This window comes from Chaetodon trifascialis, chromosome 22 (genome assembly GCF_039877785.1).
Source record: "Chaetodon trifascialis isolate fChaTrf1 chromosome 22, fChaTrf1.hap1, whole genome shotgun sequence".
Classification (NCBI taxonomy): Eukaryota; Metazoa; Chordata; class Actinopteri; order Chaetodontiformes; family Chaetodontidae; genus Chaetodon; species Chaetodon trifascialis.
This window is the reverse complement of record NC_092077.1, coordinates 14364650-14380825: the sequence shown is the minus strand read 5'-3', so window position 1 is coordinate 14380825 and position 16176 is coordinate 14364650. Positions and strand designations below refer to the sequence as shown.

The 16176-nt window shown below is 44.7% G+C and overlaps 1 protein-coding gene across 1 annotated transcript in view; it reads right to left on the bottom strand.

Annotated features, from left to right (window-relative positions):
• The window catches only part of snd1 (staphylococcal nuclease and tudor domain containing 1), a 167314-nt gene that overhangs the window by 48847 nt on the left and 102291 nt on the right, over nucleotides 1–16176 (bottom strand). The window contains 1 exon segment of the mRNA XM_070991570.1: nucleotides 13062–13250. Coding sequence (XP_070847671.1) covers nucleotides 13062–13250 — 189 coding nt within the window.

The window sequence follows — 16176 nt, the reverse complement described above, 5'->3', positions numbered from 1 at the left end:
ATCAACTTTTTAATTAACAGGCTAGTCTGTCCCGGGCTGCCAGCGTTGCCATGACGACTGGTTTTCCAGGGTGGCGTTATCTCTTCTCTCCCTTTCTCTGTGGTGGACTCCTGATCATTTTTCTCTCTGATCACACCTTCCACTCCATTGCTCTCCCACTCCCTATGCTCTCTCCATTTAAGAAGAGGCAAAAATAATAGAGATATGAAAAGGGGGGAGCGACAGAAGGGGGGAGGCAGAGCCGGTGGGGATTAAGGGAATGCGAGAGATGCGGGATAGCAGAGTGACAGAGAGGTTAATATGGATCTGGCAATGGCGAGAAGCAGCGATGGAAAGCAGGAGGGATAACTAGAGGGAAGAGGAGGAAACAGAAAGGGGGGGGGGGGTGGCAGCATTATCACATCAGAGGTAAAGCCCCTTGAAGTCTCTGAATCGCTTCCCACATCTCACAATTTGTAGTGATTCAAAGGTCTGCTGTTGCTCTTGTGAAAAGCTGCTTCCCAGCTTGAGAAGCAACCGAGCTAATCAGCATCCTTGTCGGTGGGACTAAGGCTGACATTGTCATCTGCATGTGCCAGAGCACAAACCCAAACTACTGTGGTGACAAAGGCATGAAATCGAGCCCCAAAAATTAGAACACCGAGGACTGAGGGAATTTCTTCAGAGCATGGTTTTTGCAAGCTTTGTATATTTGTCAGTTGACCCAATCATGTACTTGGAGAGTGGTCAGAAGGATTCAATGCTCAGTTCTTTTGATTGCATTGATGGATGCGGAGAAAAAGAGGCTGAGAGGCCTGGCCTGATGACCGCATGGCTCGCAGTGCACCGCAGGAGCAGTAATCAATGGTAATACGTATGCATTGCTCAGCTTGTTTCGTCTGGTTTCAAACTTACTTGCAAAGTAAAGCATTCCCCATTTCCTGTTGGGATTGAGGCATCAGCACCACTGTGCAGCCGAATGCTGCACCGCGAGTAGCACATTAAAACCCTGCAAAATGTTTTGGCGAGACTTATACTGACACATAGAGGAAGTAGCAGGAAAGGAAAGCAAGGTGGCAAATGAGGGAAAGAGACAGAAACTAACAGAAAAAGAGAGAAGGGTGCTGAGAGAGACTGGTACAACAGCAGGAATCGGAAGTGCAGAGATGACGAGGGCCTGTTTATGTAACTGTCTCTCCCCAAGGCATGAGAGAGAGAGGGGAACACAGCGACTCTGTAAAATGCACAAAAACATACTCGCAAAAACTAGCAGAGTGGTCCCATTCTCCAGATTTAGAGTGTTTTCTGCAGGCTAGCCAACCAGGAGACGGAACACGGTAAAAGTGGACTGACCTAAATTACTCCAGGAGACGCTCAAAAATTCTCTCAAACCTGGATATTTAGAAAAAGCGTGTCATGTCAGTGGCAGAGGTAACAGAGGAGGACAGGCGCAGGCTTATTTCGACACCCTCGCCCGCCCTGTTAATAAACCCTTCCACTTCCTCTTACTTTGACTGATGAGATGGAATAAGCCAGCCACACCCCTAATGGTCAGTCAAAGACAAACACAAAGTGGAAAACACAGAAGTGAGCAGACAAACAGCAACACTCACGCTCTAATGTCCATCTGAATATAATGAAACCACGCAAGTGTAACTCTAACACGATCCAGTCCTTTAATCCTCACATACAGCAGTCCTTCCAACCTTACAGCACGCCCTGCTTCCTTGTATTCATTCATCTTTTCCTCTTTCTGCAAGTCACCGTACTTCAAGGTTGACAGCCCATGAAAAAGTACCCATCCATTTTCCATTAAGGGCGAGCATTTTTTTGAAGGTTTAACAAACACGTTGAATGCCTTTCCACAAACCAGCAATCTGCAGTGCACTGGCATTTTAGAACTTAACTAGGGTCACGGGATCATATTTTATTTTGTGGGACAGTGTGACGATGCCTGAAAGGCCAATAAAGACACTAAAATACAGTATGAGCCTCACAGATAAAACTTGAGCTGACAGGTATGGCCATCTCCAGTCGGCAGAAGTCGTCCCTGTGCTGGTGGAACACAGTGCACAAGCATGACAGGAAACTGCAAACACAGGAACGTAAGGTACCATGCAGTAGCTAGCCATTGTTTATGAGCGAGCAGTTCCAGGGTCTGCTTCATCAAACATGCACTTTCAGACAAATTAGCAGAAGAATTTCCCCCAAGTGTCTCATTCAGAGAAACGACAGACTTCTCAACTTCTTCTCGGGTGTCCTTGTTGGAAATCGCACTTCGAAGAGGTGCCTTTAGAAAGACCAGGGGACAGTGGGAGAAAAAAAAATGCATCAATGAATCAATGCACTTTGCATTTCCCTCACAGAGAAAGCATTAGAGAGCATGTGAGGTATAGGGAGAATAATAAATAAGACGGTTAATTCAGGGCTTAGGTGGGGAAAAAGGAGTAGGGGAATAAGGGAGCAGAAAGAGAAAGAGGTTGACTTAAAGACGGGATGATGAGAAAGAAGAAAGATGGGGATGATTGGGTGTAGGTACTTAGGCAAGGCCAAACAAATGAGAGGAAGAAACAGTGGAGGAGTTGATCAGATAAAAAAAAGGAAGAAAAGCAGAAGAATGAGAGGCAGTGGGGGAGTCGTTGAGACGAATGGAGGAAAAGAAAAAAGCAAATACACTTAAGAGTGGAACCGGCTGCTCAACCAAGACCAGTCTGCCAATGTGTGGAGGACTGTGTCTGTGAGCAGGTATTAGGTAATAAACAGAACTGATGAGGCGTAAGCATCCAGACTGGATATAAACCTCTTCTCTGCAGTCTGGTAAAGAGTAGACTGGTCTGATCTGCCTCAATGTAGACGAGGCTAGAAGACCCTACGTGTACTGGAGTAACAATAACAGCAACATAATAATCAGAAATAATAATGCATATTTGAAAAGGTCAGAGGCATCGGAGGCAACTAGCACGTCGTATCTTTTAGGTGACAACAGGCCAGTGGGGTAAAGTCAACAAGGACTGATCTTAATGCCTTGGAACTAATAAAACCGGAACTCATTAAACGGGGCAAGGTTTGAACCACCAACCAGCAGAGAGAGCATTTAAATGGTGCCCTCAAGAAACAAATATTTAGCATTTCATTAGACAGCAGAGAAAAGCAAGGGAAACAGGGAGGGAGGAAGGAAGGGAGGGGTGTTTCACTGCCGACCCATATTAAATGGGAGTTAAGTGTGGCTCTGAGCAAGGGCCCTAAAAAATGTCAAAGTGTGTGTAAATGACTATAACTTGCGTGTCTTATTTTTAGTGCAAACGCAGATAGCATAGACGGTTTCCTCTCCTCCCCTGATTAAACAGGGGCGATTAGAGAGGACACCTGAAGCAAGGCGAAAGCGTGCAGACTTAATGCTTTCACAGCATCTGGCTGATGACTTCAAAAATAAATAAATGTCAGTTATCTGCGGGGGGAAATGTCATCCCTGCTTCTATCCATAACGGATGTCCACATGAACGGCGTGGCCAATACATCATAGCGGGGTTGTGCGAACAAACTGCTCCAAGGTTACAGGAAAGTCGCCAATGGAAGCTCATTCATGTCGAACTGATCAAATCCTTTCAAACTATAAAATTCATTTAGACACAATGTCGGCTAGATGACTTTTCATAAAGGATGAAGAGGAAAAAAAGCACACCAATAGACTAAAGGTAATATTTTCAAGGATAAGTAGCTTCAGATAAATATGTAAACACCCACAAGGCTGCATCAATTAACGGCCTTTGTGCAAGGTAATAACCTTTGCAGCAACTGACTAATCAAAGCGCTGCAGTCTGAGGTCAAATGTACGCGTGTTAAAATTCAAGGCTCGCTGCCTGTATTCCGTGCGCTCATTCTGGTGAAGGGTAGGAAGCAGTCAGCCACAACCAGCCCTCAGCAAACCAAGTGGAAAAGTGTCTCCTTACAGTGTCCCAGGAGGGACAAACCAGGAAAGAAAAAAAAAAAGGAGAACAAATAATCCGCTAGCCCAACTCCCGTCAGTGCGTGTCCTTCACACTCACTTTCATCGGCAGAGATGGGGGAGAAATTGGGGCGGGCGGAAAAAAAAAAAAGAGGGAAGCCCCAAGATAGAAGAGGCAGGGAGATGGAGAAACGCAGGCGGGCAGACCTGGGGGCTTGTGTTTTCTATTGCGGGTGGCAGAGCTGAGCATGTGTTAATCAGCTATAATGCAACGCACTATGTCATGTCGCATTATGCTCTCTGCCAGCGTTTCACCTCCTTTTCACTCTTTTCAGCCCTCTCGCTCCTCTTGTGGCCTCAGCCCATCCATCCCCAGAGCACAGTGAAGGGGTGGAGGTTGTATGGCGGGGTGGGATTGGGGGTGGTGTGGGTGCGTACATACGTGTGTGTTGGGGTGGGTGGGGGGAGTTTTTCTCCACTGATGAACTAGAGGCAGCTGTAAACCTGCCCCTGAGGACCTCTGCTAAGAGCCTGCAAGAATCCTGTGCATGACTGGAGAAGGAAAGCACAAGGCCAAGGACATAGAGAGAGATGCATGTAAACACATGCACAGGATCATATACATAACAATGAGCATGCATGCAAATGCAAGTTTAACGATACAAACAAAACAATAGAATGTGGACAGTAAGGACCATATGCATGCGACTGAAACGGCAGCACAAGCACATTAAGTACACAGACAAAATGTTGCCCTAAACAAAAAGGCCTACTTCCTGCTTTTATGCTTCATCAAGTAGAATATTTCATCTGAGAGTGTGTGCTCCTAAGGATTGTCCTGATGTCCTTGTGGCTGGATGCATTTTTCAGATGACATTTTCAAAGTCAGCGTGTTATCCTGCAACTCGTGTAAATGTATAATTTAGCGCGCAGAAGGTGAGACTGCTGAGACGGACTCACGTCACCCAGTGCGTCTGGTTTTTAAGTTGCTTAAGTTTCGAAACGGTCTGTCTGCCTCACTCTGCAGGTGAGCGCCGTGTGGACGAGCGCGCAGCCATCGTGTCGGACGAAGCAGATGAAGATGGAAAGAATGTTTGCATGTGTATTCGCGATACTGCAAGAGGAGCTGACAGACTGCTGAATTTGCAGCTTGGAACTGGGGAAAAGGAGGATGAAGACAGAGCGCGAGAGAACTGAGGGTTGGGGTGTAAATAACACACACATCACTGGGCCCACTGATCTCTTTCTCTGTCTTCCTGTCTCTGTGCCTCAGGGCGCTGAGGGTCCAGCTTGCCGTCTACAGTGGGTGTGGGGGGGCTGTCACCGGAGAGCGTGTGCATGTGTACGTCTGTATTTGCACTGTCTGTCTGCACATGCTCAAAGTGTGTTTGAGCCAAGCAGGAGAGGGACAGTGAGAGTATGGTGTGTGCACGTGTGGCGCCTCCCTCCATCTGCAACCAAGTTTGTGTGTGTGCGCGGATGTGTACACAGCGCACTGAGAATCATATTATGTAATCTTTTAGCCATATGAAAAAGCCTCCGTCAGCTCTTTGCTTTTGTGTGGTAGGTGGTTCACTTTGTGCACGCAGCGCTGAGAAGAGAGATGAAGGAGTAAACTCACGCACACACAAAGAGGCATACAAAAATTATGGCGTAGTAAACAAAGGGAAGGGAAATGGTATGCAGTCACACGCGGATACACCCATTTGCACACATCGTGCAGAGAGACACAACGCAGACACACAAACTAAAGCCTGGGAATTGGTGGTATATAACAGAGCGTACAGTCCTCTCCATCTTTTCCAGAGATGTGAGGCCTCACACGGGTCACCTCTCCCATTGTGGCCACCCTGCAGGCAATAATGTCCCCTTGCTGTGATCCTGCTGTCCTTTCACACTTGCCAACAAACCATGCAACCCTCATCTTGCTTGTGTATTGACACGCCAGCACTGGGGCCAAACGTTCTTGCACTGGATGTGTTAATGATTTCCAGCATGGGATGGGGTCCCCTGAGCCACTGATCTTAAAAAGGTGGCAGGCTATCACAAAAGCTTTATTGCTGTTCTGCTGCTCTGAATTTCCTACTTTTATTTATCTAACTTCATCTTTATCTGAAATTTACGGAGATGTGATTTAACTTTGATCAAATACTGGTAATATTATTTTAATACATTTGCAAAGACTTAGCATACCATATGACACCAATACACTGTAGACTAATAAAAACTTAGATGTTAAGCTGTACTTTATTCAACCGATGCAAAGTAATAGCCCTGCTGTGGGATCACAGCGTAGGGAAAAAAGTTAAAGTGCTTGAGGCATATTCATTAAATTCAACAGCTATAATCTGACACACTGTTAGTTAGCTTGTGCTGTGGAGGTATTGCGTCGCATTGTGCTCTGGTTTCTAATGCTTTTCTGGGGATTAACATAATCATCATCAGTGGTAGTGGTAGTAGTGCTACTCCAAATACATAAAAAAACACAGGTAACCTTGATGTTTAAAGACCACATAAATAGGTGGTGCTTAAAAACCTGAACAGAAAAGATGATTTGACCACAGCAGGCTGAGAACTGCTGCACCATGAGTCATCGAACTGTACTAACCTGCTACTTACAGCAACAACACTGTGTCCTAGTGAGCCAAAACGATAATGCTGGCCAGGAGAGAAGCCAAGATGTTGGACTTTAGAGGTTATTTGACTGGCGATTGCTGTTGTGCCGCAGTATGTAATAATGTGGACGATACAGTCGAAACACAAGCAAGACTAGCAAAAATAGATTGCCCATGGTTGAGGTGATGTACTGTGACTTTTGGCACAGTTTTAGCCACTCATCTCCTAAAGGGCGGAAAAATGCAAATCATCAGTGACATAATGATTCTCCTGGTCCTCCATCTTTGAGGCGGCTGAGCAAAATGCTGCCACTGACACCATTTCATTCTGCCATTAGTTTTCTGGTATTTGAAAGGGCCTCTGCACATGGCGGACACTACATTTCCTCTAAAAAACATCATGTAAAGAAACCATAAGAGAAGCTACACCCCGTGAGGTATAATAATAAATTATAAAAGACAGAAAAGTAACATTTGACCTACAGGCATTTTAATATCCTGTATGTGCATCATGTATTATTCAACCCTGTCATTTATAGGTATGTAACATGTCTGAATAACTACTGAGTGGTGTGACATTAGTTACCTTGAATCAGCAGTTTTAAACACAACACGTGCATTATGCATGGTCTGCAGGATGCACACAGTACGCCTTTGCTGGAAGTCTTCAGCAGAAGTCCAGGTTTATTAAATTAAGATGAGGGGGTTTGCAGGAGTTGGCACTATATGACCAGACAAAGTGCCTTTCTTCTTTATTCAAAGTTCACCCATTTAGAGCCTCACAATGGACTGTTCTGAAAGCGCTCCAAAAAGCAACTTAGGAAATGCAAACAAGCTGTGCATGCGTGTGACCCTGAGCACATAACCTGCAAATCTGCAAGATATATTACACTATATTAAGTAAAGCTTTTCTATTATCTCACTTTTCCATTCAAACCTAAAGGGGAGAGTGTGCTGCAAACAAAGAAATCAAGATGTGAAAGAAGCAAATTGTTTAATGGAAACCCACGTGTTAAGAATTTCTTTTTTTTATGTATGTGTCATCAAAGGGACCTCTCTGGCACTACCTGACTCATTTTAAAAGGTTTCATCTTCTCATAGGCCATGTAATCTCAATTTTTAAATGTGACTAAGACTGAAGTTACAAGGGATTTTAACTTAACAGAGTGACATGGGAGCTGCACTAGAATTTCTGTGATGACTGGAATGGTTAAGGAGGAGGAAGTAAGGAAAAACACAGTGCCAAAGAAATCTCCAAAGTGGCTGGTAAATCTGAAAACTTCAGCACTTCCTCCTCAGTCCCTTCAAACACAGCTGGGGCATTTCATTTTCATCCAGGCATGAGAAGCAGTTTCCTCAGCAAGCATTCCTGTTACCTCTCAAATGGACTGGACATGTATCTAGCTTGGTCATTAATTTAATATCACTTTCTGTGATTGTCACGGACGTTGTTCCTGTCTCAACACCATAGAGTCTCCATTTGTTAAATCACAAGGCAGCACTGACAGCAGTAAGCAATAGATGGGAGGTGCAATCATCCTGCTTGCCCCAGAATGCGATTAAGGCTCAATTCTTCACAAGGCCTAATGCAATCTGAAAAGCAATAACAGTAACGATTTCATGTGTGCCAAAAATCTCTCGGCAGAGGGAGGACAGCCAGGGACTAACACGAAAATGGTTGAAGCTAAGAGGAGATAGTTTGCAGGAACAGTGACGGGATTTGGCTAAAAGAGACCTGAATTAGTGACACAGTGGGTAGAGAGTCAGCAACAGAATGAGTCAAATTTACTTTGTTATTTCACTCAAAACCTCCATAAATGAGCTGCTTTATTATTAATCCCTAGCTTTTTTCCATGATATTGCCAGGTGACTGCCACAGGTTATTTCACTGTGAGAGGCAAAGAAAAATGGGAAAGGGAAGAGAAAAAGATTGCAACCCTGAAAGTGTTTCAATGGCTTCGGGGCTTAGGAAAGCATTGAGAATGATATTAATAGAAAATGGACCGTCATCCACGACGCCCGAACAATGCTGCATGTACACGGACCAAGAATCAGTATGCCATATACAAAACACCAAATGGTCCTTTACTGTGCAAATCAAATGTACTAAATGGCAATGGCTGCAGGTAAAACATGCAACACCATGTGGACTTTCACAGAAATGCTCTTGTTGGAACAGGACAGAATGCAAACCATAACTAATCCATGAGAGTGAAACCAGTCCACTAGAGGTAAACTTCCTCCAGCCTGAACTCAGAGACGCAAGCCTATTAGCTTTGCTAAAAGCCCAATTATCTTGATTCATCCACAGCGTGTTCCTGTTTAGCCAGGTGTGTGATGTGCTGACTGCTGAGAAGACACAGCTTAGATGGGAGGACAGGGAGATGTTGCTTTTTGCACAATCGTTGAAAACAGTGAGAAATCATAGATAAAAAGCGGGTGAGTTGGGGGTGGGGATTCCTGGTTAGCTGTCGAAATATTTGGCTTGCGAGGCAAGCTGCGTGACCCTTGAGAGAGCGAGCCAGAGGCAGCTGAAGTGAAATGAAGGGACAAAAAATTGCAACGCACCGATATAATCAGACATGCTTACAATGCTAGTCAGCCGATCACAGCAAGTCCAAGTGTTGTGATTTGCTTTGTAGTACAAAACTGGTCGGTCTGAGCCATGTGCTAAAGTAGACTAGCAAACAGGCCTTTGGGCAAAGTGACAGTCAAGTGGACTGGACTTGCAACTCTGGATTCCACCCAAAAAGAAGAGAAAGCTGGAATAAGATTATGTACTTCAATCAGTCTCCGCCAAGGACACGTCACCAAACTCAATGTCAAAACGATGCTGCTTCAAGTGCTTTGATGGGTGTCGTTGATGGACGGGTGAAGTATAGGGAACAGCAGCACCGGATCCTGGGTTTATGCCTCTAAGGGATGTTTTTTCCCCTCAAATAGGGTACAAATGATGTCGCTGCCTGACTCACTCTGACACTCTCGCAGTCCACGCCAAGGAAGGAACCGTCCTGCATGATCCAAACATTGAAAAGTGGCAAAGAGGAACAAGGGCATGACACAGGGCATCTGAGAAGACATTAATCCGGTTAATAAGAAGGGATTCAATGACGATGAGCTGAAGGAGGAGAGGAAAGAAAAAAAGAGAGGGGGCAGCGAGTGAAGAGGCTGAGCATAAGGATGTGAGAAGACTGAAGAGGTTAAAAGGAAGACACTGGTCTGTGAAGAGGGCTGAGCAGGATTGAAGGAAAGGGGCGGACAGTGATGAAAAGAGGAGAGTCGCGTGACATGAAATATCTTTAACAGGGGCTGTCATATCCTCTCTCTTTCTCCACTCTCTCTTTTCCTTCTTCCTCTCTCCCACTCCGAGACCCATCGGAGTGTGTTAATCTCCTTCAAGGTTGGGTAATTACAGAAAAAAAAAACCTTGCTCAACAAAAAGCACACTGGTTATTACTGAGGGCTGATTGTTGATTCACCTCTTCATAATTGGGCCACTCCAATTACATACATATTTCTTTCCATTGCCTGTTTACAGCGCCTGGGATCCATTTCTTTCAAGTCAACGTATGCCTTACTATTGACAGAAAAAAAAACAAAAAAAACATTCACATTGGTGAATGGTTAAAAGCTCTGGCTTGAAGAGAGTAAGAAGAAACAAGCTTCTGGGAGCATAAATTGATTTCCCTCTAATTACCCCGCGTCTTCAAAAAAAATAAATAAATTGAAAAGTCTCTTGAGGCACAACCAGCTATTGACAAACCACACCTGTTCATTCTCCAGGGAACTTAAATGAAAGCTACAGCCAATGTCTCCGCAGTCGAAATCTCCGCTCCCAATCCACTTTCAGCCAAACTGCAGCTATCTTGTCAAATCTATTCCTCTCAGATGCAGCATGGGAATACTGGAACATCACATGAATAGCTGCAATGAGCTGTCTCATATTACAATGACAAAATGCAGTGTTTTTGCAACAAGTCTTGTTTACAGAGATGCCTGGTAAGCAAGAATTTGTTTTTCTACCCCTAGGAGAATCCAAATATACACAAGAATGCTTTGCAAAACCAGGCGAGAGATTTAAGAAGAGGGCATGAGCACTGCTTGGCAGCAACCGACTCATTGTTAAAACATGAAATAAGTTTATACAGGGTCTGTCTTATGGCTGAATCACGCAAATGTCGGCACTGAAAGCATGACAATAGGTTCTGACAGGGCGACACGCTTTAAAGAGATTTATGTAAACAATAGCTTAGCCATAAATAACCGTAATTGGGAACAGAATTAGGAATGTGCCCGGGCCTGCGATTTGAGCCTCGTGCATGTGTGGGGAAAATGGGTTTTGCTGTGAGGATCCAGATATTGTTCCAAGAGATGCTGATACGCGAGATGAAAACATGCTGAGCTCTAGATAAGGCTCCTCTTCACACCCTTTGGAATGCTTCATTTAGAACACAATCGCTTTGTCCCACCGGTCTCATTGTAGCAAAAACTCATATTCACTTAAGTCACCCGAACTAAGCAGTTTTGGTTCAGGATGCTCCTGCAGAAAGCCTCAATCCCCCCTTGTTGTCCTGAGTCCCCGCTGGACCACCAACGCACAGTTTTCTTTAATGAGTGTGCGTGTGTCCGCGTGCGTGCGCACACCCTCCCCACTGCACTTCATTACGACAACCTTGTTTTTCTTGTAGGGACGCCTGACACAGCAGTACCCACTGATGTCTTCCATATCCACAGCTGTAGGGACAATAAAGAGAGGGCACTAAGAAAAAAGGAAGAGAGGGAAGGAGCTGGGAGGAGATGTGATCTACCTTACCTTGCCTCAGCCTGCACGCAGACAAAGACCAGCCACGACTTCAAAAGAGAAAGAGAGAAAAAAAAATTACCAAGCTCTCAGCTTTTCTCAAGATGGTCTCTACGGGTTAATTAGAACACCAAGCCCCACCTCATATCTGCCTTCAAGTTGCATAGCATGCATTCTCACACACACACACACACACACACGCACACACACACAACAGACTGCCCTGCGCTCCACTAACACAACACTCTCCACTACACACACCCACTCACAAACAAATCAGGCTGTGGTTGATCTGTGCACCGGTGCCTGTGGCAAACTAAGATCAAACATAATCACTGTCTGTCTGTTCTACCCGGGCCCCATTCTGTCGTCTCTCCTCTCGGCCCTGTCCGCACTCAGGTTCGCTCAAGTCAAAAACCTTGCGGTGAAAGTCAATCTGTCTCGACGCAGCAAAGGGGGTCGGAAACCGGTAGTGAAATTGTCATCGGAGGTGTCAGGAATGTGCCTTCTTGCTGTGGTTAGATTTAACGTGGCAGGGTCGGTGTGCTCACATCACTGGCAGGATTGTTGTTTTTTTTGGGGGGGTAAATCCAGACCATAGATTCACCTGCGCAGCACTCTACAGATCTTTAGCTCTCTGTTTCATCGTTTTGAGAAAAGGAAGACACAGATGGAGAGTAACTGTGAGAAAAAGAGGGGAGCTCAGAGCAAGAAAGACGAGGAGGAGCACACTGACTATGAGCATGATGGATTCAGAGATGGGGAAAAAGAACACAGTCCCTTCTTGGCTCCGGCAATACATCACGTTTATATGGGGAGAGGAGGCATTTGTGTCTCCTAAAGGACCCAAACAGGCACAAGTGAGTGGAAGAGAGAGAATGGAAGAGAAGGGGGGAGGGAGAGGGAGGGTAAAAGAAATACGTTACAGAGATAGAGAGGAAGAGGACAAGGATGACAGCTGGCTGGGCACTTCATGCATCTGGCAGGGGTGACTCGTGGAGCCATAATGAAAATGCAGGGCGAGATCAGGATCAGTGTGAGAGAGGCCTCCATCCATCAAAGGACTCCCATTGAGGAAAGGAAGCTTCAATGATAATGGCAAATATGTGGCTATTCTCAAGCCCAGATGGAGCATTTCCACATTATTGTAGCTGTAAGTAAAGGTGCTGCCTGCATGCTGTTCATACAGTACATTAGAATATGTGTCTTGCTGTTGCTTCTCATGATTGAATGGGGTGTCATGCTAGATATACTGATGTGTCCTCCTCTAGCTTCCTCACAGACACACAGTTTCCGCCATGATAAAAAAAGCTTAGTTTTGTATTAATGGAAGCCGAAGGTCACGGCACCACCTGTCCTAATTGGCTGTCAGGCTGGTGAGGGGGATGGGCTTTGTCTTTGACAAGGGCATTGTGAGGAAGTTTACAAGAGAGAATAGTTGCTGTTGTGAGAAGAGATGCCTAGAAGAATGCGGCTGTCTTCTCTTATTGGAACGAACTGCTTTTTACGGTCATCATTCCCGTTGACTTCATCTTTGCCTCTAATAAAGAACCAAGTATCAAGTCCTCCTTTAGTGGGATGGATGTGAGTAAATAAATTCAGGTGCTTCTTTCACCACTTGGAAGCAACATTTGGACAGTTTTATGCCAGTTGGGAGTGTGGTCATCGCTCTGATAGTTTAATAGGACGTTCGGAACAGCAGCGTGGAGATGAGGCCTACCTTCTCTTTCCTCTGTCGGCATCCCTCCTCTGCTGAGACCAAAGTTTTGTAGTAGGCGCTGCGCTCTGCTGTGAAGTGGACCTTGGACAGAGCGTTTTCTACCAGCGCCACTGACAGATTCACACCCTCGATGTGCAGCCAGCCAATGAAGTTCCCTGCTTTGTCCATGCTCTCCACTTCAACTTCCACCTGGAACAGAAGGATAGAGGGGAGGGCGGAAGGGGAAGGAGAGGAAGAAAAGAGGCCCAGTTAATGTTCTGTATCCTCGATTAGGTTTGAGATTCCATTACAACACAGAGGAGAAGGTGTGCTGGGGGGGCGGTCCTGTGAGGAGACACCACTGTTCTTAAACAGACACATCAATGGAGGCCTGTGAGCTCTGTATTGATCTAGTGGGACACACACACACACAGATCCCGTTTCACTCCAGCTGTGGTTTTCCAAATCAGTAATATCTGCTCTTGTGTCCTCTTGTTTTTTGTGCACACTGAAGCAAACCTTTCTTAGACATTCTCAATCAAGCACTACCGCCGGCCAGTGTCTATTTGTAAACAATAAAACTCAAGTGCACAAATCCCAGCGCCTGCACAAAAGTATGAGTGGCTTTAAATTAGTGTTGTGTATGCACTTCAACCTTAATTAAGACTCTAAATACTGTCATCCTACTTTTTTGCAATGTAAATCATTTGCAATTAGTGACACCCAAGTTGCCATTCCCTTAAGTTAACAAATGAGGGCACTGCAATAGCTAACCCTGCTGACAAAGTAGGAAAAATCTCACAACATTTCCCATGATGGACTATAACCAAATTCTGCCTATTCAGGCTAATTATCTATTCATTACATTTTGTTTCATAAGTGATGGACGACCGGGGAAAGAAGGGGTGGGGGGGTGGGGGAATCAATCGATTTTTTTTCCTACTCTACAGCCTCAGTCAGCGAGAAAGTGAGAGGGCAGGTGTGCTGAAGAGATAGGGAAAAGTCAAGCGATTAAGACTCGGGGCTGCTTAGCCCCGCAGCCACAAGGGAAATCTGAGGGGAATTAAGTTTGTAAACTGCTCTGCCTTGTTCTCAACCACAGTAAAAAGCCTTTATTAATGAATGCATAATATGTTCTATTATTAAGCATAAAATCGACAACCCTGGCATACACATATATTTCAGCTTTCTGGATCCAGTTACCATTTGGATCAAGCCATCAGCAGCATTGTAAATGACTAAAAAGTGTCGAACACTCAGTTGTAATGCAGCGAGTCAATGCAACAATGGCTCAAAGGCACAGTATGCCTATAATTCAGCTGTTTTCTATTAAAAATAACCTTAATAATAATCCCTGTGCTCATCTCTACATGTATAAAGGTCATGTAAAGGCTCCATAAAAGACTTTTGTCCACCCTTCCAGGTTCTGACTGTGATATAATCTAAGTTCTCTCACAGCTCATCTGCTTTCGCTTCCCTTGCTCTCTTTCTCCGTACTATCTCAGATACTCACCCCATGTTATCTCTCTTTGTCTTTAAGTGCAGAAGCAGTTACGTAACCAGGCTATTAGAGCACCACTGGTCCTCCAAGCACCCAAATGTCAAATGGGGAAGTGGGCGAGTGCTGGGAAATAGCTAGAATGGCTCGAACCAACTTAACTGTCACAACTACCACTAAGGCAGCAAACGCAAAACAAAAATAAAACAACACTGACAACTAAAAACAACACTTTTTGCTGGGAACAATTCCAATTTGGAAGAAAAATTGAAAGCTCCACTTCCGGACTAAATCTGTTCCACAAGCTGTTGTAAAATCTTTGCAAAAATGAGAACAATAAAATCTGCACAGTGAAAGCTGAACCAAAAAACTACTATCACCACCAAAAAACAAAGGGGGCGATAGAAAGATACCTCTTCTGTGGAGTGAGTGGAAGGCTTCTGATTACCCATTTTTGGTCTAATCAGCCTTTTGCTTTGCAGGGGAGGTGTAAGAATCATTCATTAGCTGAACAATACCTCAGAAACATGAAAAAGTAATCTCCACAGAGATTTCAGTTCGAGTGCAGAAAGCTATCTTGAGGTCATGGAGATATTCTCTCTCTGTCGCTACTCCTGTCGACAAATATGTCTCCAGTTTAAGCATGCGAGCATCCAGAGGTGACGAGAGGGAGGTTCAGATATGCTAAGGGGAGGGTGTAATTACAGTTAAATTACTAGAATCACAGACACGTGGTCTTACACTCTTTCGATCATAATAGAACAAATTAGTCTGTGCTTTTCCCAGACTGCATATTGAAGAAACTTCATTTACCACACACCGCTAACCTTATGGAAGAAAAATTAGCCTGCGACTGAGCACGACACAATGTGACTAGAGGGGTGTCGTGACTGCACGCAGCATTAATAATAACAAATGGGCCAACTGAGGAATGTCTAATATACGAGTATGCAGGCAAAAGTCAACAGTCACACAGGCTAAAGACACACAACAGGCTGTGAAATACACACTGAAGTGATGACTGTCAGTCGATAAGCCCAAATATCACATCATCCGCACACTTTTTGAATACTAATGACTGATTTTCAGCACCGACTCAACAAGTAAAAAAATAAAATGAAAAAGTATGCAGTGCGCACATTAGCGTTAATTAATGTTTCACCAACAAATCAGATGGAGCAAGCCGCCAAACTACAAGAGGATAATTCAGCTTAACCAATTAGTCATTCCACAGAAAACCACCCACATCTGTTGTCATATTTATCTTTCTGAGAGTGTGATAACCAGCCTGAAGTCGGAAATGTGTCCAAAATCCAAACCTTAGGTGACCAAGTTTTGAAAGGATCGTGGCATAAAACGGCAACGTTTCACCAGGCAGCGGGGAGAAGACGAAAGAGGCGAACAGAGAGGTCAAATGTGAAATTGAGAGGGACAAATTAATTCACAAAAAAAGAGCACAGGCCCATTTTTCCGCTGGCAGAGTAAGATCAGCTTGGAGAGGCTGTAAATCCATGGCAGGATTGTAATACTAACGCTGGCACAATATGTCACACTTAATACGGAAAATAGACTGATAACAGCTCGTTTATCCACTGAGCTATCAATGTCAATAATGAAAGCTTCTCCGTCTTGGTGATT